The sequence below is a fragment of the Engystomops pustulosus genome, chromosome 7 (genome assembly GCF_040894005.1).
Source record: "Engystomops pustulosus chromosome 7, aEngPut4.maternal, whole genome shotgun sequence".
Classification (NCBI taxonomy): domain Eukaryota; kingdom Metazoa; phylum Chordata; class Amphibia; order Anura; family Leptodactylidae; genus Engystomops; species Engystomops pustulosus.
In genome coordinates this window covers 25,819,693-25,836,483 of record NC_092417.1, presented here as the reverse complement: position 1 = coordinate 25,836,483, position 16,791 = coordinate 25,819,693, and the positions used below count along the sequence as shown (strand labels likewise).

At 41.1% G+C, this 16,791-nt stretch overlaps 1 protein-coding gene across 1 annotated transcript; it reads left to right on the top strand.

Moving 5' to 3' along the window:
* Window positions 1-3,902: 3,902 nt before the first annotated feature.
* Window positions 3,903-14,970, top strand: LOC140069445 (C-reactive protein-like). The gene is made up of 3 exons (XM_072115147.1): window positions 3,903-4,041; window positions 6,702-6,760; window positions 14,132-14,970. The coding sequence occupies exons 1-3, from the start codon at window positions 4,037-4,039 to the stop codon at window positions 14,773-14,775; spliced, it is 708 nt and encodes a 235-aa protein (XP_071971248.1). The 5' UTR covers window positions 3,903-4,036; the 3' UTR covers window positions 14,776-14,970.
* The last annotated feature ends 1,821 nt before the right edge of the window (window positions 14,971-16,791 follow it).

Below are 16,791 nucleotides of genomic sequence, written 5' to 3'. Positions count from 1 at the left end.
AGAAAAACTAGTTCCAAAAAAATCAGATAAATAGGATTGACACAATACGAAGCCAAAAAGGGCCTATTACATTAAAGAAATATTTTTGCAAATTGCATTTCACATACTGGGGCCGATTTATCAAGCTGTCTGAAAGTCAGAATATTTCTAGTTGCCCATGGCGACCAATCACAGCTCCCTTTTAAAATATTCATGAGCACTGGAAAAATGAAAGCTGAGCTGTGATTAGTTGCCATTGGCAACTAGAAATATGACTTTCAGACACCTTGATAAATCTGCCCCACTGTGTCTCAACTATACAATTTGGTCCCACCTGGGTCCTGAATACTTCCTCATGTGAAAATCTATCATCATGGTGCAATTATCAGAGTTAACGATGTTGCAGAGTATCTTCAAGTTACACTTCTGCCTCAGTCTACTGTTACTTTTATTTTGAAAAACATAACATGCTCCATTATATATGTAGTCAGAGGATTCTATTAAGTCCCATAGTAGGATGGAAAATAAAGGGGAAAAAGTTTTCAGTCCTGTGTTGATCTGCACCATCGACCTTACACATTTTTACTGCACATGGTAAAAGTGGTTAAAGAGGACATGTCAGGGCGATTTGGGACACTAAACCACCCACAGGTCCTTATGGAGCCATCGTTTAGTACCCCAAATTTTCCATTATTAAGTTCCTCCATGGTCACTATTAAAATAAAAATCATTATTAGAGTTGAGCGAGTATACTCGTCCGAGCTTGATGCTCGTTCGAGTATTAAGGTACTCGAAACGGCTCGTTGCTCGGACGAGTATTTCCCCTGCTCGAGATCGAGCATTTAATTAAAAAAACACAGTGAAGAACAATGAAGAATAGAATAAAAACAGTGAACACTGTGAACACAGGATCATTTAAGTGAAAAACACAGTGCAGAACACAGTGCAGAATAGATTACAGATGTTCGGCACATCTGCTTACTTGTCGGAAGATACGCGCGGAACGGTGCGAACAAAATAGCATGTGAAGAACAATATATATGTGTGAAGAACACATTGAAGAACACGATGAGCAGGACAGAGACACCGGGGAGCAGCACGGAGACATCGGGCAGCGGCACGGAGCGGCACGGAGACATAGGGGCACGGAGACATGGGGGCACGGAGACATAGGGGCACGGAGACATCGGGGCACGGAGACATAGGGGCACGGAGACATAGGGGCACGGAGACATCGGGGCACGGAGACATCGGGGCACGGAGACATCGGGGCACGGAGACATCGGGGCACGGAGACATCGGGGCACGGAGACATAGGGGCACGGAGACATAGGGGCACGGAGACATAGGGGCACGGTGACATCGGGGCACGGTGACATCGGGGCACGGTGACATCGGGGCACGGAGACATCGGGCAGCGGCACGGAGACATCGGGGAGACTTCAGTGGAAGAAGAGCAGCGGATCCCGGGACAGCGTATCTCCCGACAAGTAAGCAGATGTGCCGAACATCTGTAATCTATTCTTCACTGTGTTCTTCACTGTGTTTTTCACTTAAATGATCCTGTGTTCACTGTTTTTATTCTATTCTTCACTGTTCTTCACATCTGCTAACTTGTCGGGAGATAATATACGCGCGGAACAGTGAAGAATAGATTGCAGATGTTTGCATACATCTGATCACTTATCAGAAGACATTCTTTTTCAATTAAATAAAACATTTTATTCCCGAACCATGGTCCCTTTGAAAAATGCTCGAGTCTCCCATTGACTTCAATGGGGCTCGTTATTCGAGACGAGCACTCGAGCATCAGGAAAAGTTTGTCTCGAATAACGAGCACCCGAGCATTTTAGTGCTCGCTCATCTCTAATCATTATACTTACCTTGGTCTCATGCTCCGTGCACCTGTGCAGTCGCACAATGAAACCTGTGTACCAGTGTACTACACCATGGTTTCACTGTGCATGTGCTGTAGCTATGGTGCTTACGCAATGAAGCCGGGGTGTAGCGCTCCAGCTTCATTAAAGAACTGTGCAGGTGCTGGAATCACGGATAGGTCCAATGTGTCTCAGCGGATTCATCTCTAGGTCAGAATATATTTTTTTTAATTTTGATCGCGGCCACAGAGAGATTTGGTAAAGAACGATATGGGACACTAACCCACCATACCATCGGCCTGACATCATTAAAAAGTAAATAAATAAAACTAAAAAAACATAAGCAATTCTATTTTCTGGTCTTCTCACTTAGATATTCAATCCTGCTGTTGGCTTTGCTAGCCGCATTTAAAGGGAACCTACCACCACAAATCTACCTGTGAAGGTAGATCCGGTGCTAGGTGCCACTAATGAATGTAAGGATAGCAAGATATCTTCAGCGCGCAGCTACGAGGAGCTGCTCTCCCTTGTTCGTGAAGACGGCGTTCTGCGCATGCACAGTAGCTCCGGTTTTGGACTCTAGACCACGCAGCCGTCGGCCTGCATTCTGCACATGAGTAGAATGCCGGCTTCACAGACAAAGGCGCAAAGCTCCTTGTGCTGCGCGCTGAAGATATTTGGGTAGGAGGATCAATGAGACTACTGGGGCGTGGAGTAACCGTGCTGTGTAGCCTCAGCTCTGGCTACTTCATGCCCCAGTAGCCTCTTTAGTAAATTAGCATATTATCACAGTTAAAGATCAAAAAAGATAAAGGGCACTAAAGGATTAGCCCTAAAAAGGGCTCTCCTTACATACACTAGAGGTAACTACCACCAGATCTATCTTAATAGGTAGATCATGGTGGTAGGTTTCCTTTAAAGGGTAAATACCCACAATCAGCACCAGTACCAATTGTAGGTGTATCCGTTGGGTAGGGATACCTGAGCCAGACTTTTATTCAACTCAAACTCAAAGAACTCAAATCCAAATGGATCCACTCATCCGTACTTCACACCTCTAGTAAATGAACAAACCATCTGAACAAAAAGTGATGGTTTTGTTATAAAATAACCTCAGCAAAAGAAAAAACAACTACCAAATATTTTTAAGTGTTAAGCAAAACATTTCAAAATTATATAAATCATATATCAAAAAAACACAACTGGTCTAGTACAAAAAAATTTTAAAAAAAGTTTCCAGCCTTAAAGGGGTATTCCAGGAATAAGCATAATTCATATACAAATGGGCACTCACAATATAAGCTAAAATGTAATTAGTTGTTACTTAAAATTTTGCTCCCCTTAGCAGAAAATGCTGTTGACATAGACTGTAAAGAAGAATTAAAATGCTAATGGCCCTTTAATCAGTCCGTTAATTTCCTCCGCGCGGTCCGCTGCAAGACAGAAGATGGCTGCTGGTCACATGTCAACATCACATGTCCTGCACCTGCCTGGGCAGGTCATGTGATCACCACTATGTTTGGCTGTTGTCGGTTGGTTGAAGTGCATCCAGTATGGCCGGTGTTGTGGTGATGGCAGTTACACATCATTACTATGGCAATGAAAGTCTGTTATATCATCACTGTTAGCAGAGCATAAGTGGTAGGAGGAGTTACTGAGAACTAAAGGATCATGGAACTTGTAGTTTCCAGTGGCGGCCATCTTAGTGATAACTCCACCTACTTTAGAGAGGCCATAAACTTTTTAGATGATAAAATCAAATTATTTAAGCTCCGTTTTGTGACTAATGACATTGAGTATTGTTGTATTCATTTAGTTATATCACCATGGGTTTTTGTGTCAGACGTTTATATTCCCGGAATACCCCTTTAAGAATCCCCCATTGCACAAAAATTCATAATATTCCGAAAGACAATGTAAACCAGTCCACAAGGGGTCAAGGCTGAAAGTGCAGATAAAATCTTATCTATTCACAAATAAATATTTTCATTTCATTCAAATGTCAATGAAGTTCAATTTTGTGTGTAGAACTTTTTGCAGCTTTTCTGGTGAAAACCATTTAGCAAATATTGGCCGGCTGCAAGTCTGAGGTATAAAATATATGGATCAGATCATAACAACAGATCAGAAGCTGGAGAAGAAGCTGAAGACATTCAGGAAAGTACATTCGTCTGGACAAAATGAGGTAGAGAGCACGACACACTGTTATGTTTTTTATATTTGTGGAACTCTTTTAACCAATAAGTAGCTTGTAACTTTTTTTGAGCAGTTGAATAAGTTATAACTTGCATTGAATTATATAACTTTAATGTATTATTTTACATTACGCATACACGTTATTTTATAAATATTGTATTGTTTATGACATACAGTAGTTCAGGGGTTGTAAGGGGCAAATAATATTTCTCTTCACCTTCATTTTTGTTCCTTTTGGCTACCAATTGTTTTGTTGAAATTATGGGGCAGATTTACTTACCCGGTCCGTTCGCGATCCAGCGGCGCGTTCTCTGCGGTGGATTCGGGTCCGGACGGGATTCATCAAGGCAGTTCCTCCGATGTCCACCAGGTGGCGCTGCTGCGCTGAAGAGTATCGGAACGCACTGAAGTTCACGATCCTATCCTGGATGAAGGTGAGTGCAAGCTCCGCGACACAATTTACTTTTTTAAATGCGGCGGTTTTTCCGAATCCGTCGGGTTTTCGTTCGGCCACACCCCCCGATTTCCGTCACGTGCATGCCGGTGCCGATGCGCCACAATCTGATCGCATGCGCCAAAATCCCGGGGCAATTCAGGTACAATCGGCGCAAATCAGAAATATTCGGGTAACACGTCGGGAAAACGTGAATCAGGCCCTTAGTAAATGACCCCCTATGTGTCTATATGAGTGGTACACGTTTCAGTACAGTGGCTCAGTGGTTAGAACTACAGCCTTGTCAAGGGTTCAAGTCCCAACCAGGTCAACATCTGCAAATTGTTTGTATGTTCTCTCTGTGTTTGCATAGGTTTATTCTGGGTCCTCTGGTTTCCTCCCACACTCCAAAACATACTGATAGGTTGATTAGATTGTGAGCCCCTTTAAGGACAGGGACTTATGTGACAAGCTCTGCACAGCGCTGGGGAATATGTGGGCACTATATGAATAAATTAATTATTATTACACAGTAACTAAAATTCTAGGGTCCCCTCAGGTTCCCGCAGTAGCTTCTCCTCATTTTAGTTTCTCTCAGGTAGTAAAAAGTTAATTATTAATGCTTCATGATATAGTGAGGTTAAAACTGATGCCGTATCTGATCTGTTACATAAACCAGGAGCATCATACCCACAAATATACAGTATAACTTTGATTCTCTTCTTACCTGGTTGATTCATTTCCTGGTTCTCTAAATGTTTCCTGAAACCTGTGACTCCTATGACTCCTGTGACTATGAGGAACTTAAGAGATTTTACATGTAAGCAGCGAGCTGATGATGCCGTTGGTATGTCATGCATAGTGGCCACCACTTTTCACCATGGTCATGGTCAGGGAATGTTTTAAGTTTTCAATTTATTGATAACTATTAGAGGGGGAAAAACTGTACATAAAAACAATAATAAAAATGCATGCAAACCTTCCCAAAGTAATATTATATGTAGAGACAAGCAGACTCGACCTGTTCGGGTTTCACCATCTTACCCTGACGTATTGCTGTATTGAGGGCCGTATAACACCCCTAGCTACTAGTCATGGGCAGGATTGGCCAGGAGGACATTGTCAGTTTACCGGATTAACTGTTGAATCTAAACCCTCAACCCAAACGGGAACGTTGAGTCCGCTGAGCTCTACTTATAGGTTCAAATGTAGATGACTAATAGGCATAATGATAAAAATACACATAAATCACTCCAAACTACTTGGAGTTTGGAGTGATTTACTTTTCTGTATAAACTATACATTATTTGATAAAACAATGCAATCTCGCTACTACTGTATGAGTATACACACATATTCATAAGTGGTATATATTTTTATATATTTTTAGTTTTTCTAACATACCTTTTCTTTTGTTTTATGCATATTCATCCGATACATATAGATGTTTGATAATGTATTTGTGTATTTTCTACATATACAATGGTTTGGAGTGATTTATGTGTATTTTTATTATTATTTTATGTATTATTATTTTACCCCTATAATAGCTAGCAATAAATTGATTTTTTAAAAAAAATTCTTAGTATAGTGTCATAAGTTGATGCCAGTGCTTGTACTGAATTCTGATTATAAAATTTTTGGTCCCGGCAATAACCAGAGTAACACTTGAGCAACACTGCTGCCTAAAATGTCAGTTCAAAAGAACTCTTCTACCCTTGTGACATTCCTTCATGACAAATTCACTATGGAATCAAAATGTATTATTTTGGTCATAAATTAAATATTCTGGGGGAGATTCATCAGCACTGCAATGCAAGTTTTTTGATGTAGAAGCACTCAAATAATTGCAATTTGCCCACTGCAAAAAATTAAGATTATTTTTATGTCTACAATACCTCCAAAGAGAGTGGAGGGAGCTGTGGTTGGCAGAGTAGACAGTGATCTGGAATTCTATGCCCTGACTGCACACTTCCAAAAAACTGCAAACAGGTTAGACCCGGCATAGTTTTGCCTGGCAGCATGGCTGCCAATGAATACATCAACAGACCTATGCCTCTTGCTGTTTCCGCTAGGACGGAGGGCATGGCCAATGTCTTCAAGAACAGATAGGAGAGAGAATCGGCATATGATAAATTCTCCTCTATGTATTTTTCAGATTTTTTTTTATATAAATATGAAATTCAATCTTAATTAATAAAAATTTTACTTTTTAGGTGGAACACATTCTACACTTTGCTGTTGGTGGTTCTCATGAGATGTCAGGCTCAAAGAGGTACAGTATGGTACAGCATCTAGCATCGGGAGCAAGCTTTCTCTAGGGCACTAGGTGCAAAGATCCAGCAGGGGACACAGGAAGGGGCTGGCAATTTATCAGGGCGCGCCTACCCTTTAAAACTTACAGAGCTGGCGTGCGCACCAGGAGCCGGGGCTACCCCTAAATTAATTATTGCTTTACTCCCTTGAATGAATTCTATTTTTTTGCCGTGTCTATATTAATTATTTATATAATAATTATTGCCCCCAAATTAATTATATGTAGGATCACTTGAATTTTTTAAATCATTATTATTAAATCTACATTGATCAAGATTTGATGGATTTTTTTTGCAAGGGGTAAACCATGTCTTTAGAACAGTGTTCTACAAAATTACCAAAGTATCAACGTAAAATCTTTATTTTGCAAACTTTCTGAACATAATTACAGAACAGTGGGGCACATTTACTAAGGGTCTGTCGGACGCATTTCTGTCAGGTTTTGCGGATTTTTCCGATTTGCCCTGAATTGACCCCGGTTTTTGGCGCACGCAATCGGATTGTGGCGCATCGGCGCCGGCTTGCATGCGACACAAATTGGGGGGGGGGGGGCGTCGGACAACACGACTAATTCCGAAAAACCGCGGAATATAACTTTCAAAATTGTGTCGCAAGATCAGCACTTGCATGCACTGGGAAGAAGCAGGTGAACTCCGGTGGACCTGAGCGTGGAAGCGACACATGCAGGAAATTGGACGCACAATGTTAGTGAATCGCGGCAGCTCCGAATCCTCGTCGGACATTCCGGATCATGCGGCGTCAACGGGACGGGTAAGTAAATGTGCCCCAGTGAGTTTTGTAGAACAGAGAAAGATTACATTTTCTTAGGGTTACAACTATCACCAATCATTAAGAAGTTTACATGTTTACCAATTGTTGTTAAAGAAAGTTCAACATTTGCAATCACTCTGCCATGTAGCTGTATGAGAGGTCCAACTTCTGCTGCAGAAGACATTCCCCAAACCATTACACTTGACCACCTTTCACTGACCTCATTACACACTTTGGGTTAAATCTTTCCTCAGTTTATCTACGAACATACTATTTCCCAGCAGATTCAAATAAACTAAGGCCCCTTCCACACTGGCGTTTTTCATGCGCGAGTTCTGCGCGTGCATTTGACGCGCAGAACTTGCATTGTACTCTGTCCCATTGTATTCAATGGGTCTTTCTTCATTAGCGTTGGTTTTCACGCGCGTGCTTGCGTTCGTTTTCACGCGCGTCAAAATCGCAGCATGCTCTACTTTTGCGTGTCACGCGCGTTTTTCCCGCCCCATTCAAGTCTATGGAGACGCATCAAGAACGCATTGCACTCGCAATCATTGCAAGTGCAATGCGAGTGCAATGCGTTTTAAACGTAAGGGTTGCTAGGTGACCAGAATAACAGTATTTCCCCTGCTCGCGATCGAGCATTTAATTAAAAAAACACAATGAAGAACAGTGAAGAATAGAATAAAAACATTGAACACAGTGAACACAGTGACCACAGGATCATTTAAGAGAAAAACACAGTGCAGAACACAGTGCAGAATAGATTACAGATGTTCGGTACATCTGCTTACTTGTCGGGAGATACGCGCGGAACGGTGCGCCCAAAATAGCATGTGAAGAACAATATATATATGTGTGAAGAACACATTGCAGATGTATTTAAACATCTGCAATGTGTTCTTCACACACATATATATTGTTCTTCACATGCTATTTTGGGCGCACCGTTCCGTGCGCATCTCCCGACAAGTAAGCAGATGTGCCGAACATCTGTAATCTATTCTGCACTGTGTTTTTCTCTTAAATGATCCTGTGGTCACTGTGTTCACTGTGTTCAATGTTTTTATTCTATTCTTCACTGTTCTTCACATCTGCTAACTTGTCGAGAGATAATATACACGGGGAACAGTGCAGAATAGATTGCAGATGTTTGCAACGTATCAGAAGACATTCTTTTTCAATTAAATAACACATTTTAATCCCAAACCATGGTCCCTTTGAAAAATGCTCGAGTCTCCCATTGACTCGCGCGTGAAAAACGCGCCGAAAACGCAAAAAAAACGCTAACAACACGCGCGTGAAAAACGCAAAAACGTTAATTACTCCAAGGAAAAATGGAACAAAAACGCAGCCAAAAACGTCAGTTTTTCACGCATTGCACCCTGACGTGAAATGCAACGCTAGGGTGGAAGGGGCCTAAACCTGCTGTCATCAATAAAATAAACTGCAGACCCCATTTTGTCAGTCCCCACAACATACTCCTCAGAGTACAAAGGTTAGTCTATCCCTTGATTCATTCTGTTAATGTGGAATTTGGTCACTGGGCTACCACTCGAAATTTTCTTGAACATCAAGGCACTATACGATGAGTCAGATCCTCAACCTTAAAGAGGACCTGTCACTCAGAAATTCAGCACTTACTTTAGTAAGCAGCTCCTAGTGTTGCAACAAATGCTGCAGTGTTACAATGATAGCATTATCGGAAACCTCCGATAACGCTAACACCGCTGTGCTGTACCCTACAAATGCCGGACCACTCTCAAAGTGGTCCGGTGTATTCATGAGGGGGCGGTCTGAGGCGCTGCTTCTTCCCCAGACCGCCCTGCTTGCTCCATAGGGCGGCGGTGGCCCCTCATGAAAACGCCGGACCGCTTTGAAATGTACAGAGCGGCAGTGTTAGATAGTGTTAACGGAGGTTAATGCTATCATTGTAACACTGCAGCATATGCTGTAGCACTAGGAGCTGCTTACTTTCTGGGTGATAGGTCCTCTTTAACTGGCAAGCCCTTCCAGCTGCAGTGTTCAAACGTTTAACCATGGAAATTCTCTGCATTATCCTATCCTCTCTTGCATTTGTCTTTCAAGGGTGATCAGCCCTTTTCAGGGACTTAAATGTATTTGTGAGATTGCAATATTCTAGAAATCAAAGACTTGAAGCAACCAAGTTTGTTTGCTTTGGCTGATAGGTTCTTCATCTGGACAAGCCACAGCTGGAGTAAAATAAGTGGTATTTTAGATAATTGAGGAAATAAGCACTTATGCCAAATCAGCACAACTTACATGTACCTAAAAATGTTCTCTAATTTTGATCAGTGCTTTGACAAAATTCAGTAACAAAATTTATTTTACATTTTTATTTTGTGCTTTGGTATATATACAATTTATGAAATAGTAAAAAATACTGTTATTTTACTCATGTTAGGATATAGTATCAAAGGACTGCACAATGACCTTAACATTTAGGAAATGGTGTATTGTTCCCTAATTTTGATCTACAATGTATACACCTATACACTGCTAAACATTTATTTTGTATCCTCACTGGAGTTCCCCATTTTTTCTGTATACAGGCAGTCCCCGGGTTACATACAAGATAGGGTCTGGAGGTTTGTTCTTAAGTTGAATTTGTATGTAAGTCGAAACTGTATATTTTATAATGGAAGTTCTAGACAATTTTTTTTCTTTTGCCCCAGTGACAATTGGAGTTTCAAAATTTTTGGTGTAATTGGACCAAGAATTATCAATAAAGCCTCATTACAGACACCTTATAGCTGATCATTGCAGTCTGGGACTATAGTAAAGAATCCAGAGAGCTTCACCAGAGGTCACAGTGGGCAGAGGGGTCCGTCTGTAACTATGGGTTGTCTGTAAGTCGGGTGTCCTTAAGTAGGGGACCGCCTGTATGTGTCTCGGAGCAGCCAGACTCCCACACTCCGTGCGACTGATCTTCAACCGAGACTGGAATGTCTGATAATGGAATGTCTATTTTTGTGTTGTTTTATACAGTAAAAACACTTTTACTAAATAAATTATTTGTTTTCATATCAACATTAATTTGTCACGGTTTTATATTTTTAACCAACTGATGTAGTTGAGGGATTTTTTTGTGATGAGCTCTTTTTTTCATTGGTTTTACTGGGGCGTTTGTGTTAATTTTTCAACTCAATATAGTATCTCAAGGTGAAAAATGTAAAACTTAACATTTATTTCAAAATACATAAAAACCACTATTGTCACAAATAACAATGTACCAACACCAACACCAATTAGCCACTGTAATATACTAAAAGAACATACAGGGCCCATAAAGATATGCCATCTTGGCCACTGAAGCCTTTAGCCAGGGGTTAATTGACACTAATGAATTGAGGTTCCTAGAACCAGTAACCCCCACGATTGCCACTTTTTATGGGCTCCCTAAAGTCCACAAGGGGTTGGAGCCACTAAAGGGGAGACCAATTGTATCAGGTACTAATAACATCACTCAAAATTTGGGAGTTTACCTAGACAAAATCCTGAGACCCTATGTTGAATCCCTTCCATCGTACCTACAAGACTCCATGGATCTTCTAAGAAGATTGGAGGGCATTGCAATGGATGAGGGATACTTTCTTGCCTCCATTGATGTTGAGGCCTTATATTCCTCTATTCCCCACAATAGAGGTCTTGAAGCAGTGTCATACTTTTTGAGTACAAGAGGGGTCCAATACAGGCAACATGACGATTTTCTATTCAAATCTCTTCAATTTTGTCTTACACATAACTACTTTCTGTTCAATGGTAAGTACTACCACCAGCTCAGGGGCACGGCGATGGGTTGGCCTTGTGTGCCAACCTATGCCAATTTGCTCCTGGGCTGGTGGGAGGACACCATGGTCTTTTTACCAGAAACTGATCTCTATCAAGGGCATATAGAATTATGGTTACGCTTCATTGACGATATTTTGATCATCTGGAGTGGATCCAAATCAGCCTTTTCTGACTTTGTCGAGCATCTGAACGGTAACGACATTGGCCTTAAATTCACCTATGAGATCAGTGGCGAGAAACTGGCCTTTTTGGACATACTCCTTACTAAAGGACCTGATGGTCTATTACAGACAGAGGTATTTAGAAAGGCTACTGCCACAAACTCCTTACTGAGGTGGGAGAGCAGCCACCCAGCTCCTCTAAAAAGAGGAATACCTCGGGGCCAATATCTTCGTTTACGGAGGAACTGCTCTGATAAGTGTTCATTCTTGAAGCAGGCTGACGATCTTAGAGTGAGATTTTTGCAGAAAGGTTACCCGGACAAAATATTGAGGAGTGCCTTTCATAACGCCCTTAACAAAGATAGAAGACATCTTTTGGTTCCGATCCACGTTCAATAATGGATCTGACACCATTAGGCAAATTATCTCTAGACACTGGTCGACTCTATTGATGGACACTGACATTGCTGATGTCTTGACTCCACTACCATCTATCACCTATCGGAAGGGTAGGTCCCTTAGGGACCGCCTAGTACACAGCCATTTTGCCACAAATCCTAGAAACACATGGCTGGATGCTAGGAAACCGAATGGCTCTTTTAAATGCAATGGATGTATAGCCTGCCCTTATATCCAGGTAACAAAGAAATTTGTGGCAAATGTGACTGGTGAGGAAATCCAAATCAACTCCTTTATTAACTGTAAAACAAAGGGAGTGATTTACAGGGTTGTATGTATCTGCGGAATTGAATACATCGGAAAAACCTTTAGAGAATTCCGCAGACGAGTGGGTGAGCACTTGGCTGACATTAGACACTCGAGAGATACCCCGGTGGCAAAACATGTTCATGAATGTCACCAAGGTTGTGCAGATGTAGTAAGATTTCATGGCTTTATCCAGGTACCTCGAAATGTTAGAGGGGGAGACTGGAATCAGAAAATACTACAAACTGAGACCCGATGGATTTACAGGCTAGCCACTGTTGCCCCCAATGGGCTTAATGAAACCCTAAGCTTTGCATCTTTTATTGATGTGTAATCTGATCTTTTCTTCAATCGTATCTGATCTTTTCTGGGTATGACCTTTATTTTCTCCTTCAAGTTACTGTGTATATATGATTGTTTAATTTTTTCTTTCTTCATACCAATAATTTAGATACTGCCGGAAATATCATACTAAGTACCTCTAAATTGTACATTTTGTTTATACTTACCGCTCAGCGAGCTTGCAGTTTTAGAGCCATTACATATGTACACACATGACAGGCCCACTGCATGCCTTTAGTTACTATCGGCCAACGATATAGTATTGCACACCGCCGTGACTACCGTACGCAACAATGTATTAGATCGAGGGATGTGTTTTTACCTCCTCATCTGATGTCACGGCATTCTGCGCCGCCTCCCTGTTGTCATGTGACTGATCACGTGACTAGTCACGTGATCGGCACCAACCGGAAGTGGGCGGCGTAATGGCGTGCATTAGCCGGCTGTTTTAAAAACAGCTGGTTAGGCGCAGTAAAAACGCTGCACACGCCAGTCGCTCTGTGCTTCACTAAGCTGAACGGCCTGGAGCCACTGCCTGGTCTCTACCACTATGATTTTTAAGAGTTACCGACATTTGTGACATGTGTATCCCCTGATGAATCCGCGGGATTGCGGAAGAAACGCGTTGGGACAACTTTTTCTGTTATGAGACTATCTGATAACGTGGAGTTTCTACAGCAAGGGCGAGTTACACGTCAGGGACAGCTGTGGACCGTCCTTGTTAGGACGGGAGTTATTGGACGATATTAAGGTGATATTCTAGTATGTTAGGGATACCTAGGTTTTCCAATACCTGTGAGAATCTGATGGTCCGAATCTCATGCCCAGGATTGGTAAGAATTTTCTACTGCCATTATTGCTATCATTGTTGTAGCATACACCTGTTTTCCTCCCTTGTACTGCACTGAATACAGGTTAGCTGTCATATATGCAGGATTGATTGCCAACTGCTTGTTCTCTACCAGTGCCTATACTGGAGCTGTCTGTCATGATACATTGCGTGTACAACCTTGTGCATATATGATCCCCTTGCTATCAGTGGCCAAGATGGCATATCTTTATGGGCCCTGTATGTTCTTTTAGTATATTACAGTGGCTAATTGGTGTTGGTGTTGGTACATTGTTATTTGTGACAATAGTGGTTTTTATGTATTTTGAAATAAATGTTAAGTTTTACTTTTTTCACCTTGCGATACTATATTGAATTAAGTAGGTGATTGGTACAGTCCCTCATAGACACAGCTGTGGATCTAGAAATAAGAATAGGGCCAGTCTAATAGCCTATAATTTTTCAACTCAATATAAAAATATTTTGGAGATGAGGGTTAAAAATACAGAATTTTAACACAATTTGTAAAGGAATTTTATTTACTTAATTCACTAAGCAGTTTGAATAATGGATTATGTTTATAGATCGGGTGTTATAAATGCAGCGTTAACAGATATGTGAGGTTTGTAATTTGGTTTTTAGTGTTAGTGGGGACTTCAAGAGAGGTTGCAAAATTAAAGATGCTGAATTAATTACTGATTATGTTTTACAGATTTGGAGAAAAAAGTGTTCCTCTTCCCAAAAGAGACTGCCACTGCACACGTGGTCTTAAAGCCCACATTAAAGACACCGTTGCAGAAGCTTTCTGTCTGCCTGAGGTCCTACACTGATCTTTCTCGTGGTCACAGCCTTTTTTCTCTTGCCATGTCTGAGCCTAAGAAGTCGAATGCATTTGTCATCATGGTCTCGCCACCACAGTCTTGTTCTGTCTACGTAAATAACAAACAAAATACAATCAAGACAGATCCAGAAGTTGTAGAGTGGAAACATACGTGTGTGACCTGGGACTCGGAAACTGGTTTAATTCAGCTTTGGGTCAATGGAAAACTGTACCCTAGAACTGTCTCAAGTAAAGGTTTTTCTATCGACACAAAAGTAAGTATTATCCTTGGACAGGAGCAAGATCAATTTGGAGGCGGATTTGTTAAGAGTCAAAGCCTTGTGGGTGAATTAAGTGATATTCACATGTGGGATTACGTTCTGTCACCAGGAGACATTCAGAAAGTGATGACTAATGATTATAACGGAAATGTGATAAACTGGAGAGCTTTAAATTATGAAATAAAGGGAGATGTTCTAATACAACCAAAACTTCAATGTAAGCAATGGCAGTTCACACAATATACCCAATGCTAATCTGGAATAAAGAATAAGAATAAAAATTTAAATAGAATTAACATATCAGTAATTGAGTGTCTAATCAAGTATTTTTTTCCCTTTTTTTGTTTGATCCCTATGTTGCTTAATTTCCAGTTATCTATAGAAGAATGATGATCTGTAAGCAATTTAATAAAATGTATATTCTGCTAAAAAATTAGTAAAATATTTCTTTGGTTTTTAAGTTTTTGGCATATTAGCAACATGAAGATGACTTAGTATGACCCTTATGATGTAATATGTTTTATGTTTAGTTTCTATGGAATGGTATTAATAAAATGTAATGGTCATGAATAGAGATGAGCGAACATACTCGAAACTGCTCGTGCTCAGAGTAATATTTTGCCAGCTCGAGAAAATTGCATCTCCTGCCGTTTTGATTTTTGGCGGCCAGAAACAGAGCCAATCACAAGCCAGGAGACTCTGCACTTCACCCAGCATCACGTGGTACACTTACACGTCGATAGTAGTGGTTAGCTGGCCTGATCAGGTGACCCTGGAATATACTAGCCCCTGCCCGCGCTGCTTGGATCATTCTCTGTCTGGATGCCATTAGGGAGAGAGCTGCTGCTGGTCAGGGATAGCGTTAGGGTGTTCTATTAGATTATTGTTAGGCAGGAGTGATTCTACAAGAACCCAAAAGCCCTTCTTAGGGCTACAATAGCGTTATATATATATATTTTAAATTTGCTTGTGGCTGGGCTTGCTGGCACTAGTAGTGCAGCTAGTACCATATTGGGACGAATTTGCAGGGAGACTCGCGAAAGTTCTATTTAGCTCTTAGTGACACACATATCCATATCAAACACCTAAGTGGGACAATTTATTAGGGGTTTGATTGAATTATCATCATAGTATCATAGTATATAAGGCTGGAAGGAGACGCAAGTCCATCAAGTCCAACCTTCAAGAATTAAATAAATGTTTTATCCCCATAACCCGTGATATTTTTTCTCTCCAGAAAGTCATCCAGGCCTCTCTTGAACATGTACATAGAGTCGGCCATAACAACCTCCTGCGGCAGAGAGTTCCATAGTCTCACTGCTCTTACAGTAAAGAACCTTTGTCTATGGTGATGGTAGAATCGCCTCTCCTCTAGGCGTAGAGGATGTCCCCTTGTCCTGGTCACAGGCCTAGGTATAAAAAGATCTTTGGAGAGATCCTTGTACTGTCCGTTCAGGTATTTGTACATTGTAATGAGGTCTCCCCTCAGTCGTCTTTTTTCTAAACTGAATAATCCCAAATTTTGTAATCTGTCAGTGTATTCTAATCCCCCCATTCCCCTAATAATCCTGGTTGCTCTCCTTTGCACCCGTTCCAGCTCTATTATATCCTTTTTATACACTGGTGCCCAAAACTGTACACAATATTCCATGTGTGGTCTGACCAGGGATTTGTATAAGGGCAAAACTATGTCTTTATCATGAGAATCTATTCCTCTCTTGATACATCCCATTATTTTATTTGCTTTAGCAGCAGCCGCCTGGCTCTGGTCACTAAAATTAAGTTTACCATCCACCAATACCCCCAAGTCCTTTTCAGCTTCAGTTTTACTAAGTAATTGACCGTTTAGAACATAATTATACTTTTTGTTTCCATGGCCCAAGTGCATAACTTTACATTTATCTACATTAAACCTCATCAACCATTTCTCTGCCCATCCCTCAAGCTTCCACAAATCCCTCTGTAATGCTAAACTATCGACCTCAGTATTTATTACTTTACACAGCTTAGTATCATCTGCAAATATTGAAACTTGACTGTGTAAACCCACTACAAGGTCATTAATAAAAATATTAAAAAGAAGTGGCCCCAATACTGACCCCTGTGGCACTCCACTGGTAACATCAACCCAATCTGAGAATGTGCCATTAATGACCACCCTCTGTTTTCTATCACTAAGCCAATTACTTACCCAGATACACAGATTTTCTCCTATTCCCAGCAGTCTCATTTTGTATACCAACCTTTTATGTGGCACGGTGTCAAATGCCT